This window comes from Plecotus auritus (genome assembly GCF_963455305.1).
Source record: "Plecotus auritus genome assembly, chromosome: X".
Lineage (NCBI taxonomy): Eukaryota > Metazoa > Chordata > Mammalia > Chiroptera > Vespertilionidae > Plecotus > Plecotus auritus.
This window is the reverse complement of record NC_137784.1, coordinates 139,722,648-139,746,508: the sequence shown is the minus strand read 5'-3', so window position 1 is coordinate 139,746,508 and position 23,861 is coordinate 139,722,648. Positions and strand designations below refer to the sequence as shown.

Sequence of the window (23,861 nt, the reverse complement as noted above, 5' to 3'; positions counted from 1 at the left end):
CTGACTTTTCAAAGGGAAGAGAAAGAACAGTTCCTCATGGCAGTCTTTTCTGTGTCTTAAATGTTAATGATCACAAAAACTTCTGTCTTCTCACAGATCTGCATTCCCAAGTAGGTTTTTGCCTTGACTTCAGTGCCCTGCAGGTATGTGGACAATGAAAACTTTTCTCCCACCTTAGAAATTTGAAAAAAAATTGGCCAGTATTGAATATCTTTACATTCCAGGGTATGAAGAACTAACCAGTGCTAAATTTATAAAGCCTTTTATCCATAAAGTGATACATTAGAAATTACAAATCATCTCCTGAGTTCTCTGTTTCTACCATTTGTAGGAGCTTGAGGGGTCCCTGTATGAAAGCAAAAAGTCTATTGCCCAAAGACTTTATCGAAGAGTCTCCGTACACATATACTTGTGTATCAACTATGGTGATGCAGTTACTTGGATTTGGGGGATTCTTGACTTTGTTTGCTTCATGTTCACATCACCTGTAGTCTGTCATATCTACTCCCCCCTGCACAATTATTTCAGCATCAGGCACTCCTCTTCCCCACTGAGATGTATGATGTACACCCAGATGAAGGCTTTTTCAATCACTGCCTTTATAGAGTTTTTCTATACTATGAGTTTTCTGGTGTTTAATGAGATTTCATCTGTTAGGACCAATCATTGTTCTCTGATCTCTGTACACTGGTTTGTTGGCTGTTCTTTTAATACCTGCAATTGTTAAACATATAGTTACCATATGATTTTTAAAAAATATATTTTTATTGATTTCAGAGAGGAAGGGAGAAGGAAAGAGAGATAGAAACATCAATGATGAGAGAGAATCATTGATTGGCTGCCTCTTGCACGCCCCCTACTGGGGATCAAGCCTGAAACCCAGGCATGTGCCCTTGGCTGGAATAGAACCTGGGACCCTTCAGTCTGCAGGCTGATGCTCTATCCACTGAACCAAACAGGCTAGGGCACCATATGATTTTTAAAATATATATATTTTTATTGATTTCAGAGAGTAAGGGAGAGGGGGGGAGAGAGTAAGCGAGCGACAAACATCAATGATGAGAGAGAATAATTCCCAGATGAAGGCTTTTTCAGTCATTGCCTTTATAGACTTTTTCTCTACTATGAGTTTTCTGGTGTTTAATGAGATTTGATCTGTTAGTGAAGGCCTTCTGACATTCTGTACAAGCATAGGGTTTCTTTCCTGTATGAATTATCTGATGCATATTTAGTGTTGCTTTCTGAATGAAAGCTTTCCCACATTTACTGCATTCGTATTGTCTCTCTCCGGTATGAGATTTTTGATGGATAGTGAGGCGTGACTTCCAGGTGAAGGTTTTTCCACAGTCACTGCATTTATAGGGTTTCTCTCTAGTATGGATTTTCTGGTGTGTTATAAGATTTGACCTGTCAGTGAATGCTTTTCCACATTCAGCACATATATTGGGTTTCTCTCCTGTGTGAATTTTCTGATGCACACGGAGTTGTGACTTCTTAGTGAAGCATTTTCCACAGTCACTGCATTCATAAGGCTTCTCTCCAGTATGAATTCTATGATGTGCAATGAAGTGTGATTTCTGGATGAAAGCCTTCCCACAGTCAGGACAAACATAGGGTTTCTCTCCTGTATGGATTCTCTGATGCACACTTAGTGTTGATTTCTGGATAAAGGCTTTCCCACACTCATTGCATTCATAGTGTCTCTCTCCAATATGAGATTTCTGATGGATAGTGAGGCGTGACTTCCATATGAAGGCTTTTCCACAGCCATTGCATTTATAGGGTTTCTCTCCAGTATGAGTTTTCTGGTGTTTAATGAGATTTGATTGATCACTGAAAGCCTTCCCACATTCAGCACATGTATGGGGTTTCTCTCCCGTATGAGTTTTTTGATGTGTAGTGAGATTTGTCCTATGAGTAAAGACCTTTCCACATTCTGCACATATATAGGGCTTTTCTCCTGTGTGAATTCTTCGATGCACATGGAGTTGTGACTTCTTAGTGAATGATTTCCCACAGTCACTGCATTCATAAGGCTTCTCTCCAGTGTGAATTCTCTGGTGTGTATTGAAATGTGATTTCTGGATGAAGGCCTTCCCACATTCAGTGCATACATAGGGTTTCTCTCCTGTGTGAATTCTTTGATGCATCCTGAGTGCTGATTTTCTTGTGAAGGCTTTTCCACATTCACTGCATGCATAGAGTTTCTCTCCAGTATGAGTTTTCTGATGTATATTGAGGTCTGAATTCTGGGAGAAGCCTCTTCCACATTCGCTGCATTCATAAGGTTTTTCTCCTGTATGAATTCTCATATGTCTAAAGAGGTATGATCTGTGGAAAAAGGCCTTTCCACACTCACTGCATTTGTAGGGTTTCTGCCCAGTATGAATTTTCTGATGTGTAATGAGGTTTGATTTGAGAGTAAAAGCCTTCCCACATTGAGTGCATATATAAGGTTTTTCTCTTGTATAAACACACTGAGCTACATCAATTTGGGGCTTCTGAGTGAAGACTTTCTCATTGTTGTTGCATTCATGGGCTTTTTCTCCAGCATGAATTTTCTGATGCTCAAAGAGATCTGGCTTCTCGGTGAAGTTCTTTACATACTCAGTACATACATAAAGTTCCCCCCCAGTATGAATTTTCTGATGGTGGATGAGAACTTGCTTGTGGCCAATATGTTTTCCACATTGATTATGTTCACAAGCATTTGCTCCTGTATTATTAGCATTCTCATTCTTAGTACAGGAAGAGCTATGGGCAAAATTGTTGCCATTTCCAAAAATCTTGTCAAGATTCAATGTTGCATTGCTTTTATTATGATTATGCAAGTTTAAAGTATTCTTCAAACTCTTTCCAAATATGTCACAGTTATGGAATCTTTTAATCGAAGGAACAAGCTTGGTACTCACATGAATTATTTTTTCAATATTTTTACATTCATAGCCCCTCTCTTTAATGAATACTTTCACATGACTTACAGGGTTATTTTGGTTTTCCTGAAATCTCTCTAGCTGGTCATTATCTTGCCACAATTCTTCTAAAATGGAACACAATGAATCATCTATGGTTTGACCAAATTTCTCACAGTGGAATGAAACTTCTCCAGAAATTCTCTGTTGTTGGGTTTTCCCAATATTCTTATCTAAAAAGAAAAAGAAAAAAATGAAAATAACTCAAAGAACAATTAACAGAGGATAGCGGGTGTGTGTAGTTCAGACAGGATGAACACAAAGTTCATATGACAATATTGAAAATAGTAATAATGTAGTAATATAAAATTCTTCTAGAACACTCACTATATGCAAAACTATCTCTAATATTTGTGGTGAACTGGGCACCACTGTTCCAAGTGCTTTACTTAAAACAGCTCATTTAATCCTCACTGAACTCTAAAGCGGTAGCTATTATTATCCATCATGTTTCACAGATAAGACAATAGAAGCACAGAGAAGTTATATAACTTGCTGAAGATCAAATAGCTTAAAAAGTGAAAGAGATGGGATTTGAAACCTGGGAATCCATATTCACTAGTAGGAGTTCTGGACAGTGAGTAGAGAAACCAGAAGAAGAAACTGAAGTCTTTTAAAAGGAAGCCTGACATACAAGAAATATTTCAGATTGTATGTTCTTATCACATATCAGCTTTAAAACCTTACTAATCTCTCTGATTCTTCTTGCTTTTCTCCCTGAACCATTATGAGCATCAACATTAACTGTTATTGCATTCATGGGATTTATAATTTATAGATATAAATTCCTTTATATCTATAGGAAAAACTCTTACATCACCAGCCATCTTGACATAGACAAACAGTAAATAGGTATCTGTGCTCCAACTCGGTAGCCAGCTGCAAATTTTCCCAGTGGAAACTGGAAGGTGGCTGGTGGCAGTCAAGTGGGAGTAGTGATGATGCTAAATGTGGTGAAGCTTTTCTTTTTTAAAAATATATTTTTATTGATTTCAGAGAGGAAGGGAGAGGGAGAAAGAGATAGAAACATCAATGATGAGTGAGAATCATTGATCGGCTGCCTCCTGCATACCCCTCACTGGGGATCAAGCCCGCAACCTGGGCATGTGCTCTGACTGGGAGTTGAACCATGAACTCCTGGTTCATAGGTTGATGCTCAACCACTGAGCCATGCCAGGCTGGGCAGAATATATGCTTTTAACAAGTATAAAATAAGAGAGGGAAAGCCATGTATGGCAGAAACTTCAAGCCATCCACCAAAATCTATTTACCTATCCTTTTATAGGAACAGAATGCAGCTGAGCATTATATTGACCAGCTTCACTTTGTTCTCACCAGTGGAGTATAAGCAGAAGTGATATGTGCCACTTCCAGGTCAGACCTTAAGACAGTGGGCAAATCTTCTCTATTCCTCCTTTCCCTTCCCACTGGATACAACAATGACCCAACATTAACCACACAACTGACAACAATGCCCTAAGAGATGGCAGAACAATGATTTGGAACATGGTCCCTGAGTGATGCATCAGGGTTCGAGTTGTCTTGTTGAATGAACCTATTCACCTCAGAATTCTTATATGAGAGGATATCTATACTAATAAAAGCCTAGGTGGCATCTCATCATCGTGTCATCACAAGATGGCTGCCCCCATGTTGTCACAAGATAACTGCCACAAGATGGCCCCCCATATCATCACAAGATGGCTGTCCCCATGTCGTCACAAGATGACCGCTCCCATGTCATCACAAGATGGCCACCACAAGATGGCTGCCACAAGATGGCCAGCAGGAGAGGGCAGTTGGGGGTGACTGGGCCGGCAGGGGAGGGCAATTGAGGGGGACTACACCTGCAGGGGAGGGCAGTTAGGGGTGACCAGGCCGGCAGGGGAGGGCAGTTGGGGGCAATTGGGCCGGCAGGGGAGGGCAGTTGGGGGCGATCGGGCTGGCAAGGGAGGGCAGTTGGGGGCAATCGGGCTAGCAGGGGAGCAGTTAGGCATCAATCAGGCTGGCAGGGGAGCAGTTAGGGGGTGATCAGGCTGGCAGGCAGAGCAGTTCGGGGCAATCAGGCAGGCAGGCGAATGGTTAGGAGCCAGGAGTCCCAGATTGTGAGAGGGTGCAGGCTGGGCTGAGGGACACCCCCCCCAGGTGCACAAATTTCGTGCACCGGGCCTCTAGTATATTTATATTAAGCTTGTTGTTTTACTCCTCTGTGCATGTTCAAAATGGATTGTCATTGATATTAGTTCTCATTTCAGCACACCTCTAGGGAGGTTGTTTCTGCTATGAACATATAAAGAAATATGGTACCATACATATTGATACTCAAAGTGGCACAGTTTTGTGTTATAGAAGAAAGAATTAATACACAAAGACTGAAATTAACAGTGCATGCAGTTGTCTTCCCTTTCTAAATATGTTCTATGGTTTTAGCAGACACTTGAAAAATCCTTCTGAAGACAGCAAAATATCCTCCTCTATCTCCCCAAATTCAATAAATGTAAGTTAAAATTTACTAAACAAGCTCCATGTTTCATTTCAGAAAACGGAATAATAAGTTTGCCAGTTATCAATTTATTGCCTCTCAACTTCAAATTTATGCTTTCTTGTCCGCTCTACAAAAATGGATCTGGGTCTCTTTAAGTGTGTTTTTCCTTTGCCAGCTGGTACAATGATGAGCTTGGTCATTAGAGGGTCATGGAGAGACACTGCAGAAGGAAGGGGGTTTGCTTCCTGATTCTAATGGGCTCATTCAGCACACTTTCAACAAGGGCAGCTTGTCCAGCACCAGGCTCCTGCAGTGTGGGTGGCTTTGCTAACACCTGGCTTCTGATACACACGCAGCTTCTCTAGCAACCAGGCCTTGCAGTGTGAGACGCTTCTCTAGAGCTCAGCTCCTGTCTGTAATGGGTGACTTCAGCACCCAGCTCCTGCAGCACCCAGGGGTTTACCTTTGCACCTCTCTCAGATGATTGGGAGTGGGACACCTCCAGAAAGTCACTTCCCCATGGTCAGTTTTCTCTGGAACTCCAGAAGTCAGATTTTTAGCAAGTTCTGTCAACATGGCACCACAGCAACTCTTCTGCCATGCCATAAACCGTGCAGTGCCCTCCCAACGAGGTCTGGATTGCTTCCCTTCCATCACAATAGTAGAGGTTATTCCCACTATTCCTTTATTCTTTAGAGTACTCTTTACTTTTACTAACCATCCCTTGTTACTCCAAAACCACTATAGCTTATAATTCTTTTTCTCTGGGGATATTTTTTCCATTGACTTTTAGAGCGAGTAGGAGGGAGGAAGGAGGGGGAGGGAGAGAGAGAGAAATATAGATGCGAGAGAGACATATCCATTGGTTGCCTCCCGCATTCACTTTGACCGTGAGCAGGGATGAACCTGCAACCGAGGTATGTGCCCTTGACTGGGAATCCAACCTAGGACCCTTTGGTCAGTGGGCCAATGCTCTAACCACTTAGCAACACCAGCCAGGGCACTAATAATTCTTTATGTTCAACTTCCCCAGTTTCTCTCTCCCAATCAGACCCTGAATTATACAACAGAAACAGGTTCTTAATTCTGTGAACATTCTAAACAGGTAAAAGCCTCAGTTACCACAAAGTATAAAATCCTGTGTTTTTCTCTAAGTTCCTGTGAGATGGAGGAGGAGAAAAAGGAAAGAGCCATATATGCTGAAGTAATAAAGAGCTATTTCATGGAACAGTGAAATCTACCACAAAGTATAAAATCCTGTGTTTTTCTCTAAGTTCCTGTGAGATGGAGGAGGAGAAAAAGGAAAGAGCCATATATGCTGAAGTAATTAAGAGCTATTTCATGGAACAGTGAAATCTACCACAAAGTATAAAATCCTGTGTTTTTCTCTAAGTTCCTGTGAGATGGAGGAGGAGAAAAAGGAAAGAGCCATATATGCTGAAGTAATAAAGAGCTATTTCATGGAACAGTGAAATCTGATCACAGGGTGAAAATGCATCATCTGAACAAACAGGACAAAATAGAGTCAGATTCGGGGAAGACAATAAATGCACTAGACATGAAGCAAATGCACAGCAAAAGAACCAATCTGCAAATTGTAGGGCAACTTATGAAATGAGAGAAAATATTTGCAAGTCATACATATGATAAAAGGTTAACATCCAAAATATACAAAGAAATCACATAATGCAATAGAGAAACAAACCAACAAACACTAACCCCCAAACCCAACTTGATTTGAAAATGGCCAAGGAACTGAATGGAAAGTTTCCCAAGAAGACATACAGATGAACAACAGGTCCATGAAAAGGTGCTCACCACCACTAATCGTCAGGGAAACAAAAACCACAATGATATCACCTCACATCTGTTAGAATGGTTATCATCAAAAAGACAAGAGATAACAAGTGAAAAAAAGGAATAGAATGAAGAGACATAGCACAGTGTAATTTATACATACTAAAACTACATACTCACAAACCCATACTTCAGACTTTAAGAGAATACCATACAAACACAAAGATCAAATACATTAGACCAGTCGCCCATGGGAGGAGACAAACGTAATGGATATGGGGAATTGGAATAAAAGGGAAGAAATTTAAAAATACCTGAATGGGCGCTCCCCCTCCAGGGAGCGCACCTGTGCCTTTCTCTTTGTCTTCCCTCTCCCACTCCCTGCCCTAGGCACATTACCATTAGCTTCTTCACTCCCAAGCCCCAAAGGGCCCTTTCTTTACCTCAATGACTCATTTCCTAAGCCATTTCTTCTAGGAGTTACTTCTTCTACTTCTGTAATTTACCAAATGTTCTCTTACCAAAAAAATACCTAAATGTACAAGGACAGAATCTAAGATAAGGGGTGGGGGTGGAGGTGGAGTATAAAAAGGTTCCAGATAAAATAACGTGGTATGTATATGATCCAGGGTACAGAATTAGAGACAGCTTTCTTGTCAAAAAGCCAAGAGAAGCCCTAGCTAGTTTGGCTCAGTGGATAGAGGTCCTGGGTTTGATTCCGGTCAAGGGCACATGCCTGGGTTGTGGGCTCGATCCCCAGTAGGGGACGTGCAGGAGGCAGCTGATCCATGATTCTCTCTCATCATGGATGTTTCTATCTCTCTCTTCCTCTCTGAAATCAATAAAATATATTTAAAGCAAAAAGCCAAGAGAAAAAGACAACAGATGTGGCAGGGGTCATAGATGGAGATGGCATTTAGGTATCAGAGGACCTTCTGTCAACTATCCCTCAAGCAAGTCCAAAAGGTTTAGAATTTCCAAGACAGGTTATCTTCACAGCCTTTGAAAGGTACCAACCTCTCCTACAAAAGTGATATTTACTTCCATGTTCCCACATCTGTATGGATTACACTTACTCACTTGAACAGCTCTGATGTGGGGTTTCCCCCTCCAATGTCCATGGTCCCTTGCCTTGCTCCAACTTGAAGATGACTTCTGGTTTGGGAACTTGGTACCCTGTTAATAGACATGATAAAGACTGGGTCCAGCTAAATGGGTTTCAGCGACCTTTCAATGGTACTTCCATTTGTTCTTCAGAAAAGTAATCACATTTCACTGGGAATAGAGTAATAATAATAATGCTCAAAACAGACTGAAGAATCTGGACAAATAAAAAACGACATCATTACACACTTGAGATGCCCCAGAGCACTCAGCAGCTGAGAATGGAAATAGCCCCACTGAGGCCCCTTGGCAGACACATAGGTCGGCTGTGCTTACCCACTGAGAGCAGGTGGCTGTAGTTCTCCAGTGTCACCTCCCGGTACAGGCGTCTCTGAGCAGGGTCCAAGTGCTGCCACTCCTCCCTGCTGAAGTTCACAGTCACATCCTCGAATGACAGTGAGACCTGTAACAACACAATCCTGTTCAAAACATGGTCAGCACGGGGGGGGGGATAGGGGGGTCAGCACGGGGGGGGGATAGGGGGGTCAGCACGGGGGGGGATAGGGGGGTCAGCACGGGGGGGGGATAGGGGGGTCAGCACGGGGGGAATAGGGGGGTCAGCACGGGGGGGGATAGGGGGGTCAGCACGGGGGGGATAGGGGGGTCAGCACGGGGGGGGGATAGGGGGGTGGGGGTGGAATAGAGAGAAGATAAATAGGCAGTTGTTTTTCATGACCTTTACCATAATTATCATGTAGGATTTTCACTCAGTACCTAGTTTTGCATTTTATTTTGTGAGAGAAAAAGCTTATTGAAGTAGATTGATATTCATTGTGTACTACATTCATTCATTTATTCGAATATTCAGTCATTCATTTTTTTTTTCAAAAATGAGGGTCAAGATAGATTCTCTCTCTTTTTAAAAAAAATATATTTTATTGATATTTTACAGAGAGGAAGGGAGAGGGACAGAGAGTTAGAAACATCAATGAGAGAGAAACATTGATCAACTGCCTCCTGCACACCCCCTACTGGGGATGTGCCTGCAACAAAGGTACATGCCCTTGACCGGAATCGAACCTGGGACCCTTCAGTCTGCAGGCCGACGCTCTATCCACTGAGCCAAACCGGTTAGGGCAAGATAGATTCCTTTAAGTCCTCTAATTAATGTAGGAACTAGATACAATACATTTGCTGATCAATTCTGTGCTAGGCAATGGCAATAGAGTTGAATAAGATAGAACAAATTAAAAACTTGGACACCAACTTAGGACACAAAGGGGGCTACAAGGCATTTGGAAGAAATGCATGGCCCTAGCTGGTTTGGCTCAGTGGATAGAGGATTGGTCTGTGGACTGAAGGGTCCAGTTCTGGCCAAGGACATATGCCTGGGTTGCAGGCTCAATCCCCCGTGTGGGGGTGTGCAGGAGGCAGCAGATCAATGATTCTCTATCATCATTAATGTTTCTAACTCTCTCTCCCTCTCTCTTCCTCTCTGCAATCAATATATATATTTTTAAAGTATGTATATATTTAAAAAGAAATGTATGGGGCAAATGCAAACAATAGTGCCTTTAAAAGATAATATAGACAAATATCTTCATGATCTTGGATTATGAAAATAATTCACAGACAAGATGCAAAAAAACATTAACTATAAGAAAAAATGGATAAGCCTGTCTACAATGAAGTTTAAAACTTCTATTCATTTAAAAGACAACATTATAAGACAAAAAAGGAAAGCTACAGAATAGGAGAAAATATCTGCAACACACATTACTGACCAAGACTCATATTTAGAGGATGTAAACAACTCTCACAAACCAATAGGAAGGAAAGAGACCACCCAGTGGAATAGTGGGCAAAGGATTTCAACAGGCATTTTCCGAAAGAGGAAATCCAAAACATCAATAGGCACATAAAAAGGCTTAACCTCCTTAGTTAACCAGGGAATGCAAATTCCAACCACTGCACAACCCCTACAGGGGTCCTCAAACTACGGCCCGCGGGCCACATGCGGCCCGCGGAGGACATTGATCCGGCCCGCCGGGTGCCGCTGCCTGTCCTGCTTAGCAGCCGACGCATCCCGGCCAGCAGTGTGCATAAGAATTTGTTCATAGTTTTTTTTTTTTTGTTTTTTTTTTTAACTTTTTTAAAAAAATATATTTTATTGATTTTTTACAGAGAGGAAGGGAGAGGGACAGAGAGTCAGAAACATCGATAAGAGAGAAACATCGATCAGCTGCCTCCTGCACACCCCCCACTGGGGATGCGCCCGCAACCAACGTACATGCCCTTGACTGGAATCGAACCTGGGACCCCTCAGTCCCCAGGCCGACGCTCTATCCACTGAGCCAAACCAGTCAGGGCCATAGTTTTTTTTTTAAACTATAGTCCGGCCCTCCAACGGTCTGAGGGACAGGGAACTGGCCCCCTGTTTAAAAAGTTTGAGGACCCCTGCCCTAGAATGTCTTCAGTGAAAAGGACTGCAGATGAAGTGATGAAGACAAGATGGTGCAATGAGAACTCTCACATAACTCTCTGACGGCAGTAAATTGGTACAACCGCACTTGAAAGCATTTTGGCTTCATCTGGTAATGTTTTTTTTTTTATATATATATTTCTTTCAATTTTATTTATTTATTTTTAAAATTTAAGAACCAATAACTGCATTTGAAGAAATGGTAAAACTTGAACATAAAAACTTAACTGAACGTTTTGCAAGGGCAATGTGGCAACATGCATGCTGGGCACGGTGACAAGGGGAAGTCACCCATGGCTATCAGGGCGGCAGTCCGGGCTCAGTTCTTCTTGCTCGCACCCAGAGCGAGCTTGTCAAAGAGGTACTCTGCCAGGCTGGATGTGGGGGCTCCCAGCTTGTGCAGCTCGCTGATAGTGGCTCCCACGTTGTAGATGAACTTCACCTCCTGGCGCAGGAAGTGATGCGCCAGGAAGTCGCGCAGGTGGGCGTCGTTCTTGCTGGTGGCCAGCTGGTGCCGGTTGCGCAGGCTCCGGTTCACCATCCTCGCCATGTGCAAGGCGCTTTTCATGGCTTTCAGGCCGCTCTCCCACTGGTTGTGGTCAGGCCCCCTGATACCTCGCAGGCGGATCCGACCCCCTCGCCGGTTCTGCAGCCTCATCAGTGCCTGGGCGCGCTTCCACTCCTCCCTGGACTGCCGCAGGAAGAAGGTAGCGAAGTGCTGCAGGGCCTGGTCCTGGCGGTCGAAATAGAAGGCGATGGATGTGTACACGTAGGAGGTGTGCAGCTCCAAGTGGATCTGGTGGTTGATAGAGGCCTCGCAGTACATGCCCTTGACCGGAATTGTTATGGTAATTCTGGCGTACTTGGGGGATGGGCCTTGGCACCACCACTGGAGGCGCAAGAAGCATGGGTGGAGGCGCAGGGGCCATGGCCGCCAGCATAGGTAACAGGTTTTCCGGGGGTGGCCCTCCGGCCAAGAAGGTCATCAGAGCCTCATGGCGAGGGCTGAGGGGCGGGCTGCGGGGTGGGCAGTGGCGCGGGCCAAGGCGGTGACTTCTCCGGGGACGGATCATTCCCATGGCGGTAGATGAGGGCAGCTGAAAGCTGAGTCAGTGGGGGTGGCAGTGGGGACCTCAAAATGTCTCTGGGGGGCCCTGACCGGTGTGGCTCAATGGATAGAGCGTCGGCCTGCGGACTGAAGGGTCCCGGGTTCGAGTCCGGTCAAGGGCATGTACCTTGGTTGCGGGCGCATCCCCAGTCGGGGGTGTGCAGGAGGCAGCTGATCGATGTTTCTCTCCCATCGATGTTTCTAACTCTCTATCCCTCTCTCTTCCTCTCTGAAATCAATAAAAATATTTTTTAAAAAATGTCTCTGGGGGGCCCTACCAGTATGGCCGCAGACAGGGGTTCTCAGGTGTTACGCTGCCAGCAGTGACGGTTGGCTCTGCGGTGGCCCATCTTGTAATGTTGACGACATGCATACACTAGGACACAGTGATTCCACGCATGGAAATATGCCCAATTGGAATATGTGCACACATGCAGCGGAAGACATGTTCAAAATATTTATAGCAGCATTATTCAAAACGTGTGTAATATTTCATGATAAAAAAGTACAAATTAACAGTAATTTTAAAAAATCAGTGTTCAATATAACAGTAATAGTATCAACCATCTTTATGGAAAAATGTTAAGGAAATTTTCTTTGTTGTTTTTATTTGCATAATCTCTAAGCATATACCCCACTGGACCCACGCACAAGCTAACCAGGAATGGTTTTCTGTGCTAGGGAGACCTGGGGTGTTGGGAAGAGAACCAAATTAATGAATTATCTGTTCAAAAAGTTTAACTTAAAAATTACCAATGGGCCCTAGCTGGTTTGGCTCAGTGGATAGAGCATTGGCCTGTGGACGGAAAGGTTCTGGGTTCGATTCTGGTCAAGGGCACATGCCCGGGTTACGGGCTCGGATCTCCTGTGGGGGGTGTGCAGGAGGCAGCCGATCCATGATTCTCTCTCATCATGGATGTTTCTGTCTCTCCCTCTCCCTTCCTCTCTGAAATCAATAAAAACATATTTTTTAAAAAATTTACCATTGGGACCAAAATGGAATAGGCATGTTTTTTCCTTGCTTCAACTTGCTAAGGACAGCGAAAAGCCCGGGGCATTATATGTAAAACAAAGATAAGAACACTCTGTCAGTTGGAGAGACGAAGGCAAACTGGCTAGGGACCTCAGAGCCTGGGGACTGCCACAGCAGTGATTTTCCTGAGTTTTCTTTTAGTCCCATATATACTGGACTAAGTGCTGTGGTAACTGGCAGCCCAGAATGCCAATCGTCACAAAAACTGCCCCAAGAAAGACTGCTCTCTCTAGCCAGAGTACCAGGAAACGGGGCAATGGAGCAGGAGAGACATTTTTCGATAATAACTGCTCTACTCCAGCCAAGCATCACAGGAAAAGCTGTGGCCCCACCACCATTCCCATCAGCAAAGGCTGAGTGGGGAGCCTGGATTTTCATCCTTTCCTGAGGGTAATGAAGCCTCTTCTCCATAGTGTCATTTAGGCTAAGTGGGGATGTTGGATTTCCACCCCCACCCAGTAAGGAGGTGCCCTTCTGCCTCTCCACCTGGTGGAGAGCCTGATATTCCATCCCCGCCCAGCAGCAGCAAGGTGCTCATTCCCTTCTGGGATGTCAGAGGAGGCCTCGTGGGAAATCTGAACTTCTGCCTCCATCAGGCATTAAGGAGGAGATTCTCCTTTTCTAGCAGAATAGAGTCAGAGGGGGCCTGCTAAACACAAGATTGAAGTAATATCTAGAGTTTCATACTTCCCAAAATATCTAGTACATAATTGAAAAACAGGCATCAATCTGAAGAAGCAGAAAAATCTCAACTTGAATAAGAGAAGTCAATAGACATAAACACTGAGATGACACAGATGTTAGAATTATCTGACAAGATTTTGAAAGTAGCCATCATAAAAATGCTTCCATATACTTAAAATAAATGCAAAAATAGAATGTCTCAGCAAAAAAAATATCCTAATAAAAGAGTAATATGCAAATTAACCATCACTCTGATACACCCACAGGCCACGCCCACTAACCACACCCACTAGCCAATCAGGAGCGAATATGCAAATTAACCCCAACCAAGATGGCTGCAGCCACAGAGAGAGCAGGAGGGAGGCCTGGGTTGCCCCCGGTGATGGAGGAAGCCAAGCTTTCCGCACACCCTGGCCGGCCCAGGCCTCCACTTAAGGCTACAAAGTTTCAATTATAGAAGATACATAAATTCCAACAGAAATGGCTGCTGCCAGGGAGCAAGCAGAAGGCTTGGCTCCGCTCCAGGCTACAAAGTTTCAATTGTAGAAGATAAATAAACCCCAGATACCAGGGCCTCCGCTTGGGTCGCCAGGGGGCATGGCCGGCCTGCAAACCACCACAGGCCCCTCGCCCAGGCCACCCCACACCCCAAGGGAACCCCCACCCTGATCCGGGACACCCTTCAGGGCAAACCAGCTGGCCCCCATCCATGCACCAGGCCTCTATCCTATGTAATAAAAGAGTAATATGCAGATTGACCATCACTTTAAAACACAAGATGGCTGCCCCCATGTGGTCAAAGATCCTGCCCCCATGTGGACACAAGATGGCCACCACAAGATGACCAGCAGGGGAGGGCAGTTGGGAGGGACCAGGCCTGCAAGGGAGGGCAGTTGTGGGCAATCAGGCCAGCAGGGGAGGGCAGTTGGGAGGGGAGGGACCAGGCCTGCAGGGGAGGGCAGTTAGGGGCAAACAGGCTGGCAGGGGAGCAGTTAGGCATCAATCAGGCTGGCAGGGGAGCAGTTAGGCATCAATCAGGCTGGCAGGGGAGCAGTTAGGCATCAATCAGGCTGGCAGGGGAGTGGTTAGGGGGTGATCAGGCTGGCAGGCAGAAACGGTTAGGGGCAATCAGGAAGGCAGGCAGGCGAGCAGTTGGGAGCCAGTGGTCCTGGATTGTGAGAGGGATGTCTGACTGCCCGTTTAGGCCCGATCCCACCTGGATCGGGTCTAAACAGGCAGTTGGACATCCCTTGAGGGGTCCCAGATTGGAGAGGGTGCAGGCTGGGCTGAGGGACCCGCCCCCCGCCCCCCCCCCCCCCCCCCCCCCCCCCCCGTGCACGAATTTCGTGCACCAGGCCTCTAGTAAGATATAAAAGAGAACTGAATGGCCCTAGCCAGTTTGGCTCAGTGAATAGAGCATCGGCCTGCGGACCGAAGGGTCCCGAGTTCGATTCTGGTCAAGGGCATGTACCTTGTTGCAGGCTCCTTCCAGGACCTGGAAGGCATGTGCAGGAGACAAACAATCAATGTGTTTCTCTCACATTGATATTTCTCTCTGTCTTTCCCTCTCTCTTCCACTCTCTCTAAAAATCAATGGAAAAATATCCTTGGGTGAGGACTAAAAAAATAAAAAACAAAGATAAGAGAGAACTGAATGGAAATTTTAGAACTGAAAAAATACAATAACCAAAATTTAAAGACTCAGTGGATGAGCCTGATAGCAGAATAGAGAGGGCAAAGTAAAGAATCAGAGAACCTGACAATAGGAAAATAAAAATAATCCAATCTGAACAGCAGAAGGAAAATTGACTGGGGAAAAAAATGAGCAGGGTTTCAGGGACCTGTGAGACTATAAGCAAAGATCTGGCATTCATGTCGTCAGAATTCCAGAAGCAGAGGAGAAAGAGTGTGGGGCTGAAAAAGTAGGACTCAAAATATACCATAATTTCAGTGACTTGGGCAAAAAGATTTACATAAGTGTAGAAATTGCACCACAGCAGTTTTAATCACAACAGAAACCCTGAAACACTTTAAATGCATATAGAGTAGACTGGTTAAATTAATTACAGTTTATCCAAGACATAATGCTATGCATCATGAAGAAAAATACGTATTGCCTAGAAAATTATGTTAAACTGCCAAGTTAAAATGGAGGCAACCAAATACTATATAAACTGGAGCTATATAATGTATATGTGTACGGTATGTATGTACAATCACAGCCCCACACATATACCCCCACACATGCACTCATGCACATACAAAGGGGAAAACCGCTGAAAGGGAATAGAGCTGTATGTTAACACTGGCTAATTAGGGGTAGTGCTGAATTTACAAGTAATGTTTTATTCTCTTGTGGTTGCTTACCTGAGTTTTCTAACATTTTCTTGTCAAATCATGAAATAATAAAAATAACTTTAAAAAATATTATCCTTGCCGAAACCGGTTTGGCTCAGTGGATAGAGCGTCGGCCTGTGGACTGAGGGGTCCCGGGTTCGATTCCGGTTGGGGGCATGTACCTTGGTTGTGGGCACGTCCCCAGTGGGAGGTGTGCAGGAGGCGGCTGATCGATGTTTCTCTCTCATCGATGTTTCTAGCTCTCTATCCCTCTCCCTTCCTCTCTGTAAAAAATCAATAAATTATATTTAAAAAATATATATATTATCCTAATTACCACATGCCCTTGAGCTTCTGTGACAATGAGCCTATCCCATAGGTGACAGCATCCACAGGACAGTCTGAAGGAGGGGGCTGTCTGGAAGGGTCTGGCTCTGTCATTGTCTTCCTCTGTTTACAGAATCTCCAAGGGAACTTTTAGTGGGATACTTGGTCTGGGCTGCAGTGTGGCGAGGGTGGAGGGCATGCTCTGGAGACTGGGTTGCAGTCAAGTCCCTTTTCAGGCCTTTTTGTTCATCTTTGAAAGGAGAAAGAACTAGAAAGGCCCTGGAGCCTGTGGTCACCCTACTACCGAAAGTAAAGGGATTTTTCTGCCTTAGATCAGGAAAGAGGAGAAATCGGCAAATCCTCAGAGACCAGAGGGAAATGAGGCTCTAGTGGGGATTGGCTGGGCTCTGCAAAGAGCCAGTGGAGAGTGAAGGGTCTGTGCTGGGAGCCAGGATGTAAGGTCTCCCTGGCTAGGCCTGCAGACACCCTGCAGGGAACTGCCTGTCTCCTCCAGGTGTGATGCTGACCCTCCTGTCCCACCTTTCCTCCATCAGACACATCACATGTTCCTCTGGGTCTGGGACATGAGCCACGTGGTGCTCACACAGCAGGAGGACAGTGATCTGTTTTAGGGGCAGCCATTCCGGAATCTGATGTCCCTGTAACCCACCTGCCCCTGCCCTGAGGCCCTGGTGACAGGTCGGGAGTATCTCTTTACTGAATGAATTCCTGCCCCTGGAGTCTGCTCCCTTCTCACCTCACACAACCTGCCGTGTTCCTCTGCAGGCTGGGACAAAGTCCACTGGGGAGAGCTCTGGTTGGCTGGCATGTTCCTGCTGAGCCTCAGCCCTCAGGCTCTCTTGCTGACAACTCCACTCTTCCCAGGAGCCTAGGCAGGGTCTGTGGACTCAACCAGGGCTTCTGGGACCAGCAGGAAGATCTTACAGCCTTCACTGTGGGGTCTGGTCCAGGAGATCCAAGGAGACACCAAGAAACCTGGAAAGACGGTGTCCACATGGTCAGTCATTCACATTCACCCCAGAAATGCTTCCTGGGGGCACCAAGGGATGGTTCACTGCGCTGGACATTGTGGAAGAGAAAAGTTCAGTAAAACCAACACCAAATATTAGTGTAGAATATGGAAAAACTCATGAGATTTGTCGTAAAATAAATGAGGATTTGAATTCCAACTCTGGGGAAGTCACTTTTGCCTGAGTTTCATCTTAAGACAGGATAAAAATATCTGTCTCATATGGTTGTTACAGTTCAAATGAAGAGAGGCTTCAAAAGTACTCACTTTTACTTAGCACCTAGAATGCAACACCATTCATTAAATATTGCCATTATAACATGCCAGATGTATTTTACTGGGTACCTCACTTAATTTTCACACTCATTCTGTGAACTATTATTATTACCATTTACCATGAGATAGAGCCATTCAGAAATATTAAGAAATTTGCTCCAAGATCACTCAGATTAGGGGGAAGGACATAAACTCAGGTATACCTGGCTCCGAAGTGCATTTTCTTAACTACTGTGCCCTAAGGTATCTACACTAATAAAAGAGTAAGATGCAAATTGACCATACCTTTGTGACGCCCACCAGCCAATCAGGAGTGACTATGCAAATTAACCCAACAAAGACTGTGGGTTAATTTGCATACATAGGCGCTGAGCTGCTGGGGGCAGGGTGGGATGCTTGCGTTGTTGCCACGGCAACGACACAGCCCCAGCTGCTCTGGGCCTCTGGGCAGCGTGGGAAGGCAGAAAGGCAGCTCCGGGCCGGAGTAAAGGTGGTGCCAGCAGCCAGGGGAAGGAAGGCCCGTTCTTGCATGAATCTTCGTGCATCGGGCCTCTAGTTTTATATAAGGCACAGTCACAAGAAACATTAGTTCTGTTTCCTGCTGCCTTCATAGTGCTTCAGCTGAGAGGTGACCATGTCACATGTGCATAAACCAATCTTCTGTTTAATTCAATGTACGTTATGAGCAACTTGTAGAGCCCACCCTCTTACGCCAAAGATGAAAATGGAAACTCATTGCCTGTTCTGGTCCCTCCAATTCCCATCTGGGCTTTGAAAACCAGCATGTCTGCACAGACTCCTAAATCATTAACTGACAATGTCTGACAAAACTATGTCCCAAAGGTGCTATCAACTGGTTTCCATAGAAAAGCAACCATGGATCTGCTTAAGGCTCCTTGGGGGGTCAAACCTGACAGCTTAGAGGACCCTGTAACTCACAGCCCATATATAGAATCAGTGACTCCAATAAACTCCTCAATAATAGACCTTCCAGTCCATCATTTCTCAATTCACACAGTCCTGCAATTACCGATGTCCACAGGTGCAAGTCAATGACTCCTATAGGTGCCCAAAATCTGACTCCCAAAGACTGGTAATCCCAGGTGAATCAATCATTCAGCACCTCAATGTCCCAACCAATAACTCTCATGGCCCAATGAGCATTTAATTGAGTTAGAAAGGGATATTCATTAAATGATTGGTGCTGGCAAATTTTCCATCCAAATGGAAAACACAAACATTGATCCCATCTCACACCCCACACCAGAATAACTTCCAGTTGCATTAAAATTTAACTTTAAAAATTAAAACCATAGCCCTGGCTGGTTTGGCTTAGTGGATAGAGCATCAGCCTGTGGACTGAAGGGTCCCGGGTTCGATTCCAGTCAAGGGCACATGCCCGGGTTTCAGGCTCGATCCCCAGTAGGGGGCATGCAGGCAGCCGATCAATGATTCGCTCTCATCATTGATGTTTCTATTCCTCTCTCCTTCTCCCTTCCTCTCTGAAGTCAATAAAAATATTTAAAATTAAAAAATTAAAACCATAGCCCAGCTGTTGTGGCTCAGCATTTGAGCATTGACCCATGAACCAGGAGGTTACAGTTCGTTTCAGGTCAGATGCCCAGGTTGTGGGCTCTATCCCCAGTAGGGAGCGTGCAGGAGGCAGCCAATAGATTTCTCCCTTGGATGTTTCTCTCTTTATCCCTTTCCCTTCCTCTTTCTAAAACATATTTAAAATGAATGACCCATTTAAATAAAAATTTCACTAGGATTTTAGCAAGCCTAGAATTATAATAAAACATAAGAAATACTATTTAAAATTTTAAAACAAAAATGTTAAATTTAAGGCATATATTTGTTTAAGCATGAAGTGGGGAGAACTCACTAAGCAAGTAAAGACACTAAGAACCTGCAAAGAATAAAAACATATTTAATAAGCCCTGACCAGTTTGGCTCAGTGGATAGAGCGTTGGGCTTCATACTGAAAGGTCCCAGGTTCGATTCCGGTCAAGGGCATGTACCTTGGTTGCGGGCACATCCCCAGTGGGAGGTGTGCAGGAGGCAGCTGATGGATATTTCTCTCTCATCGATGTTTCTAACTCTCTATCCCTCTCTCTTCCTCTCTGTAAAAAAATCAATAAAATATATTTTAAAAAATTATTTAAAAACATATTTAATCAGATTATTATTCCTTCTAATTATATGTAAACACACCTTATAAAAATAAATATATAAAGAGACAAAAGAAATATAATGACAAGAAATGAATATCCACAAATTAGTAAGAAAGACAAGCCACCCAAATGGAAAAAGAGCAAAGGATAGAAAAAATTTTTTAAAAAATATGTACATTTCAATGGCTAATAAAGAGGAAAAGATGTTCAACCACTAGTTGGCAGGAAAATGCATACCAAAATAAGCTAGATATCATTGTGTTTGGCTCTGAGAATGAGGAAAACTTAAAAAGCGCTAACATTCAGTGTGGGAGAGGATCTTGGAATGAGCTGTTTTATAGGCTGCTGGTGGGAGTTCCAATTTTACAAGTTTTAGAAAGTAATCTGGTGGTATGTATTGAACTTAAAAACATCCATTCCTGCACCTAATAATCACTCAGATGACAGCTTCTCCCTGTAGTTGTGAAATCAATAACAAAAATGTCAACTTTTTGAGATATCAAATATCTAAGTAACTAAGGAGTCAGAGAGAAAACCACAGCAGATATTAGAAAACATTGCCCTGACCGGTTTGGCTCAGTGGACAGAGCGTCGGCTTGCGGACTGAAGGGTCCCAGGTTCGATTCCGGTCAAGGGCATGTACCTTGGTTGCGGGCACATCCCCAATAGGAGGTGTGCAGGAGGCAGCTGATCAATGTTTCTAGCTCTCTATCCCTCTCCCTTCCTCTCTGTAAAAAATCAATAAAATATATTTAAAAAAAAAGAAATTAGAAAACATTAGAAGGGAACCATAGTGAACATGTTACATATCAAAACTTGGGACATGGAGCTCAAATGTTCCCAGGGGGAAAATCATGAACTTATTGCTTATATTACATCATAAAAGAAAATGATTGACCATTAATGAGGTAAGCATTCAATCAGGAATTTAAAAATAAGAGTTTTTTTAAAAAGAAAAGAATTAGCCGAAACCGGTTTGGCTCAGTGGATAGAGCGTCGGCCTGCGGACTGAAGGGTCCCGGGTTCGATTCCGGTCAAGGGCATGTACCTTGGTTGCGGGCACATCCCCGGTGGGGGGTGTGCAGGAGGCAGCTGATCAATGTTTCTCTCTCATCGATGTTTCTAGCTCTCTATCCCTCTCCCTTCCTCTCTGTAAAAATATCAATAAAATATATTTAAAAAAAAAAAGAAAAGAATTAAATCAAGGGCAGAAATTAATGACACAAAGAAAGATACAGGAGGACCAACAAAGTCAAAGGTAGGTCCTCGCACTTACTCTGCACACCTCCTAAGTGACCACAGGGAAGCCCCATCCATCGCTCACCCTACCGGGTACCATCACTGAGGACCACATTCACGTGATGAAACCCACACAATCACGTGACTGCTTTCCTGGCCCTTAGTCGGCACCCCTGTTAAACTCAGGCCCGGAGCCCTAAAAAGTGCCCTGGAGGCACTCTTTCATCCTGCACATGCTCAGTGTCGCTTGGGAAGTGATCTGCAATGACACCGGGCTCACTCGAGACATCTCAGTGCGTGTGCCTGTGGGGGGAGCAGAGGGGGACTCTCCCATTTGCTTTAGTGACTTTTGTCAGGCACCTAGCATGGCTGTCCCCTTAGGAATCTGTCTCCGGGAGTCGCCATCTTGGAAGGGTGGTCATTCCTGTCTTGGAGCCTGCGGTCCCCAGCCCGATCTCTCCCTCCCCCCCTCCCCCCCTCCCCGCGGTACTCCGCCGGCCTTCTCCCCTGTATTGTCCCCAGCGATCGCCGAGGCTCAGGCCAGGCGCTGTGCCTTCCAGCACGCAGGTGCTGGCACTCAGCTGTAACCCCCGGGCGGCCAGCCCCTCCTCCCCCCGCCTCCATGCCAGCTGAACACATCCCTCCCAGCAGCCGGGGAAATTGGCCCGGCCCCGGCCCCGCCCCCACCCCTGCTCAAGGGACTGAAAGATCCCCGTTTGGCGCACAGAACCCGGGGCACCGCTTCGTGCCCACCTGAAGGCGCCTCGGTCCACCCGCCGGCTGAGGGCATCGCCCGATCCTCGGCTGTCACCGACCCTGGGTCGTTACCACCGGGAGGGGGTCGGGGGGGGGGGGAGTACGTGTCAGATTTAGGCCAGGAAGCGGAAGTCATCCGCCGCGGGACTTGAACCACTCTGGGCGGGGAGCCAAAGTGATTATCTGTGCGAGGAGCACCTGGGGGGCCGGTGACGTCTGTCCTGGGGCATGTCATCCAATTTTTAAAAACCGGTTAATCGACCTTTCTGGTTTCCTTATGTAAACATTAAGGCTAAAGTTCCACTAGTAAAGATCCACGTTTTGATGTCTTATCGTTAGTGTTCAATTTCAAGTGCTCATTTATAGCTTTCTTCTCCTTTGGACCCATGAATTATTCAGAAGTCCATTGTCGAAGTTGCACAGATGCTTTGAGCCCTGGCCGGTTCGCTCAATGGTTAGAGCGTCGCCACCACGGAAGGGTCGCGGGTTTGATTCTGATTGCAGGCTCCATCCCTGGCCCCCGGCAGGGCGCCAGTGTGAGGCAACCAATCGATGTGTCTCTCTCACATCCACGCGTGTCTCTCTCTCTCTCTCTCTCTCTCTCTCTCTCTCTCTCTCTCTCTCTCTCTCTCTCTTCCTGTCTATCCCCGGCCCTTCCACTCTGTAAAAATCAGTGAAACGAATATATCCTTGGGTGAAGATTAACAACAACAAAATGCCTTGAGACCCAAGGGGCAAGGGAACGGGTACTTGATTCAGATGGGTGCCGCAGAGAAAACAGCCCCGAGCACTGTCCCCTGGAGCCTGGGGACTTTTCCACGGCAGAGGAGTTTTATAGGGGAAGGAACAAGAGCATCAAGTACCAGCTGCACTTGAGTGGCCTTTGATCCGCAGGTGTTTGAAATGCAGCCGGAAGGAGCTGTTGACGATTTGGGCCACCTCAGTCCGCAGCATCCTGTTCTCAGAATTAATGACTCAAAGAAAGAATGAAGAGGGAGTGCAGAATATTTTACAGTTCCTCACACCGGTTTCCATTTCCCCAAACACAAAGGGAATCGGATGGTCGTGACTGCTGTCCTAATTGCACTGCAGCCTGAACATGTTGTCTTTGAAATGTCTTCAAACTTGCCTTAAGGCTTAAGTACAGAGACATGGATACATGGGACAGACTGTCAATGTCAGGGGGGGGGAGGGGCTGGATGAAAGAAGGTGAACGGGTTAGTCAAAGAACATATATGCATAAACCATAAGCACAGACAACAGCGTGGTGATGGCAAAAGGGGGGACCAGGGCTGGGTGGAGGTGGGCAAAGAGAGTGAAATGGGGACATCCGTAATTGTATCAACAATAAAAATGAGGTAAAAAAAAAACCCATGGGCCCAATTTTCAAAAATGTGTCATCTCTTCATTGAAAACACTGTGTACCCAAGGACACAGATAATAATGTGGTGAAGCCCTGGGGGGGTGGGGACAGGGTGGAGGGAGGCAAATTGGGGAGTGATGGGGGAAAACAGAGTCAACATTAAAAATATTTTAAAAAGAAAAGAGTAAATTTTCCAGTTGTTGTGTTAAGCATCTGTGTTTATTAGTTCACAAGCTTGTTCTTGGGCCCTTTAAAATGTGTATCTCCTTCCTGATCATTTTCTTCTGCTTTCCCCATGAGCTACTGAGTGAAGAGAGAGATTCTCTTTCTGTATTGTTGATAAGTCAGGTTTTCACAGCACCAATTTGTGCTTCTTATATTTTGAACTTTTTAAAAAAATAAATCTTTATTGTTCCGTTTATTCTGTTCACCAGATTTTTTATTCATTTGATTTTTAGATTCACTTGTTGATAGATATGTATTTGTTGTTCATAATTTTTATCTTTACCTTTTTCTTCTTCTTCCTCTTCTTAAAGAATACCCTTCAGCATTTCATATAATACTGGTTTGGCGGTGATGAACTCCTTCAGCTTTTTCTTATCTGTGAAGCTCTTTATCTGACCTTCAATTCTGAATGATAGCTTTGCCGGGTAGAGTAATCTTGGCTGTAGGTTCTTGCTATTCATCACTTTGA

The 23,861-nt window shown here is 45.0% G+C and overlaps 1 protein-coding gene across 1 annotated transcript; it reads right to left on the bottom strand.

Moving 5' to 3' along the window:
* Positions 1-981: 981 nt before the first annotated feature.
* ZNF41 (zinc finger protein 41) lies at positions 982-21,888 on the bottom strand. Its single transcript, XM_080652464.1, has 5 exons — positions 21,802-21,888; positions 17,087-17,325; positions 8,695-8,821; positions 8,335-8,430; positions 982-3,145 (listed from the first exon to the last, which is right to left on the bottom strand). The coding sequence occupies exons 2-5, from the start codon at positions 17,156-17,158 to the stop codon at positions 1,092-1,094; spliced, it is 2,349 nt and encodes a 782-aa protein (XP_080508590.1). The 5' UTR covers positions 17,159-17,325; positions 21,802-21,888; the 3' UTR covers positions 982-1,091.
* Between the last annotated feature and the right edge of the window lie 1,973 nt (positions 21,889-23,861).

Bases quoted from the DNA above. Each gene is read 5' to 3' on its own strand.
- ZNF41 (XM_080652464.1), bottom strand. From the start codon at position 17,158: ATGCCAGCCAACCAGAGCTCTCCCCAGTGGACTTTGTCCCAGCCTGCA. The intron at 8,431-8,694 runs GTAAGCACAGCC...GTCTATTAACAG, and splicing joins CAGCCACCTGCTCTCAGTGG to GGTACCAAGTTCCCAAACCA. The intron at 3,146-8,334 runs GTGAGTAAGTGT...TTTTCTTTTTAG, and splicing joins CCCACATCAGAGCTGTTCAA to ATAAGAATATTGGGAAAACC.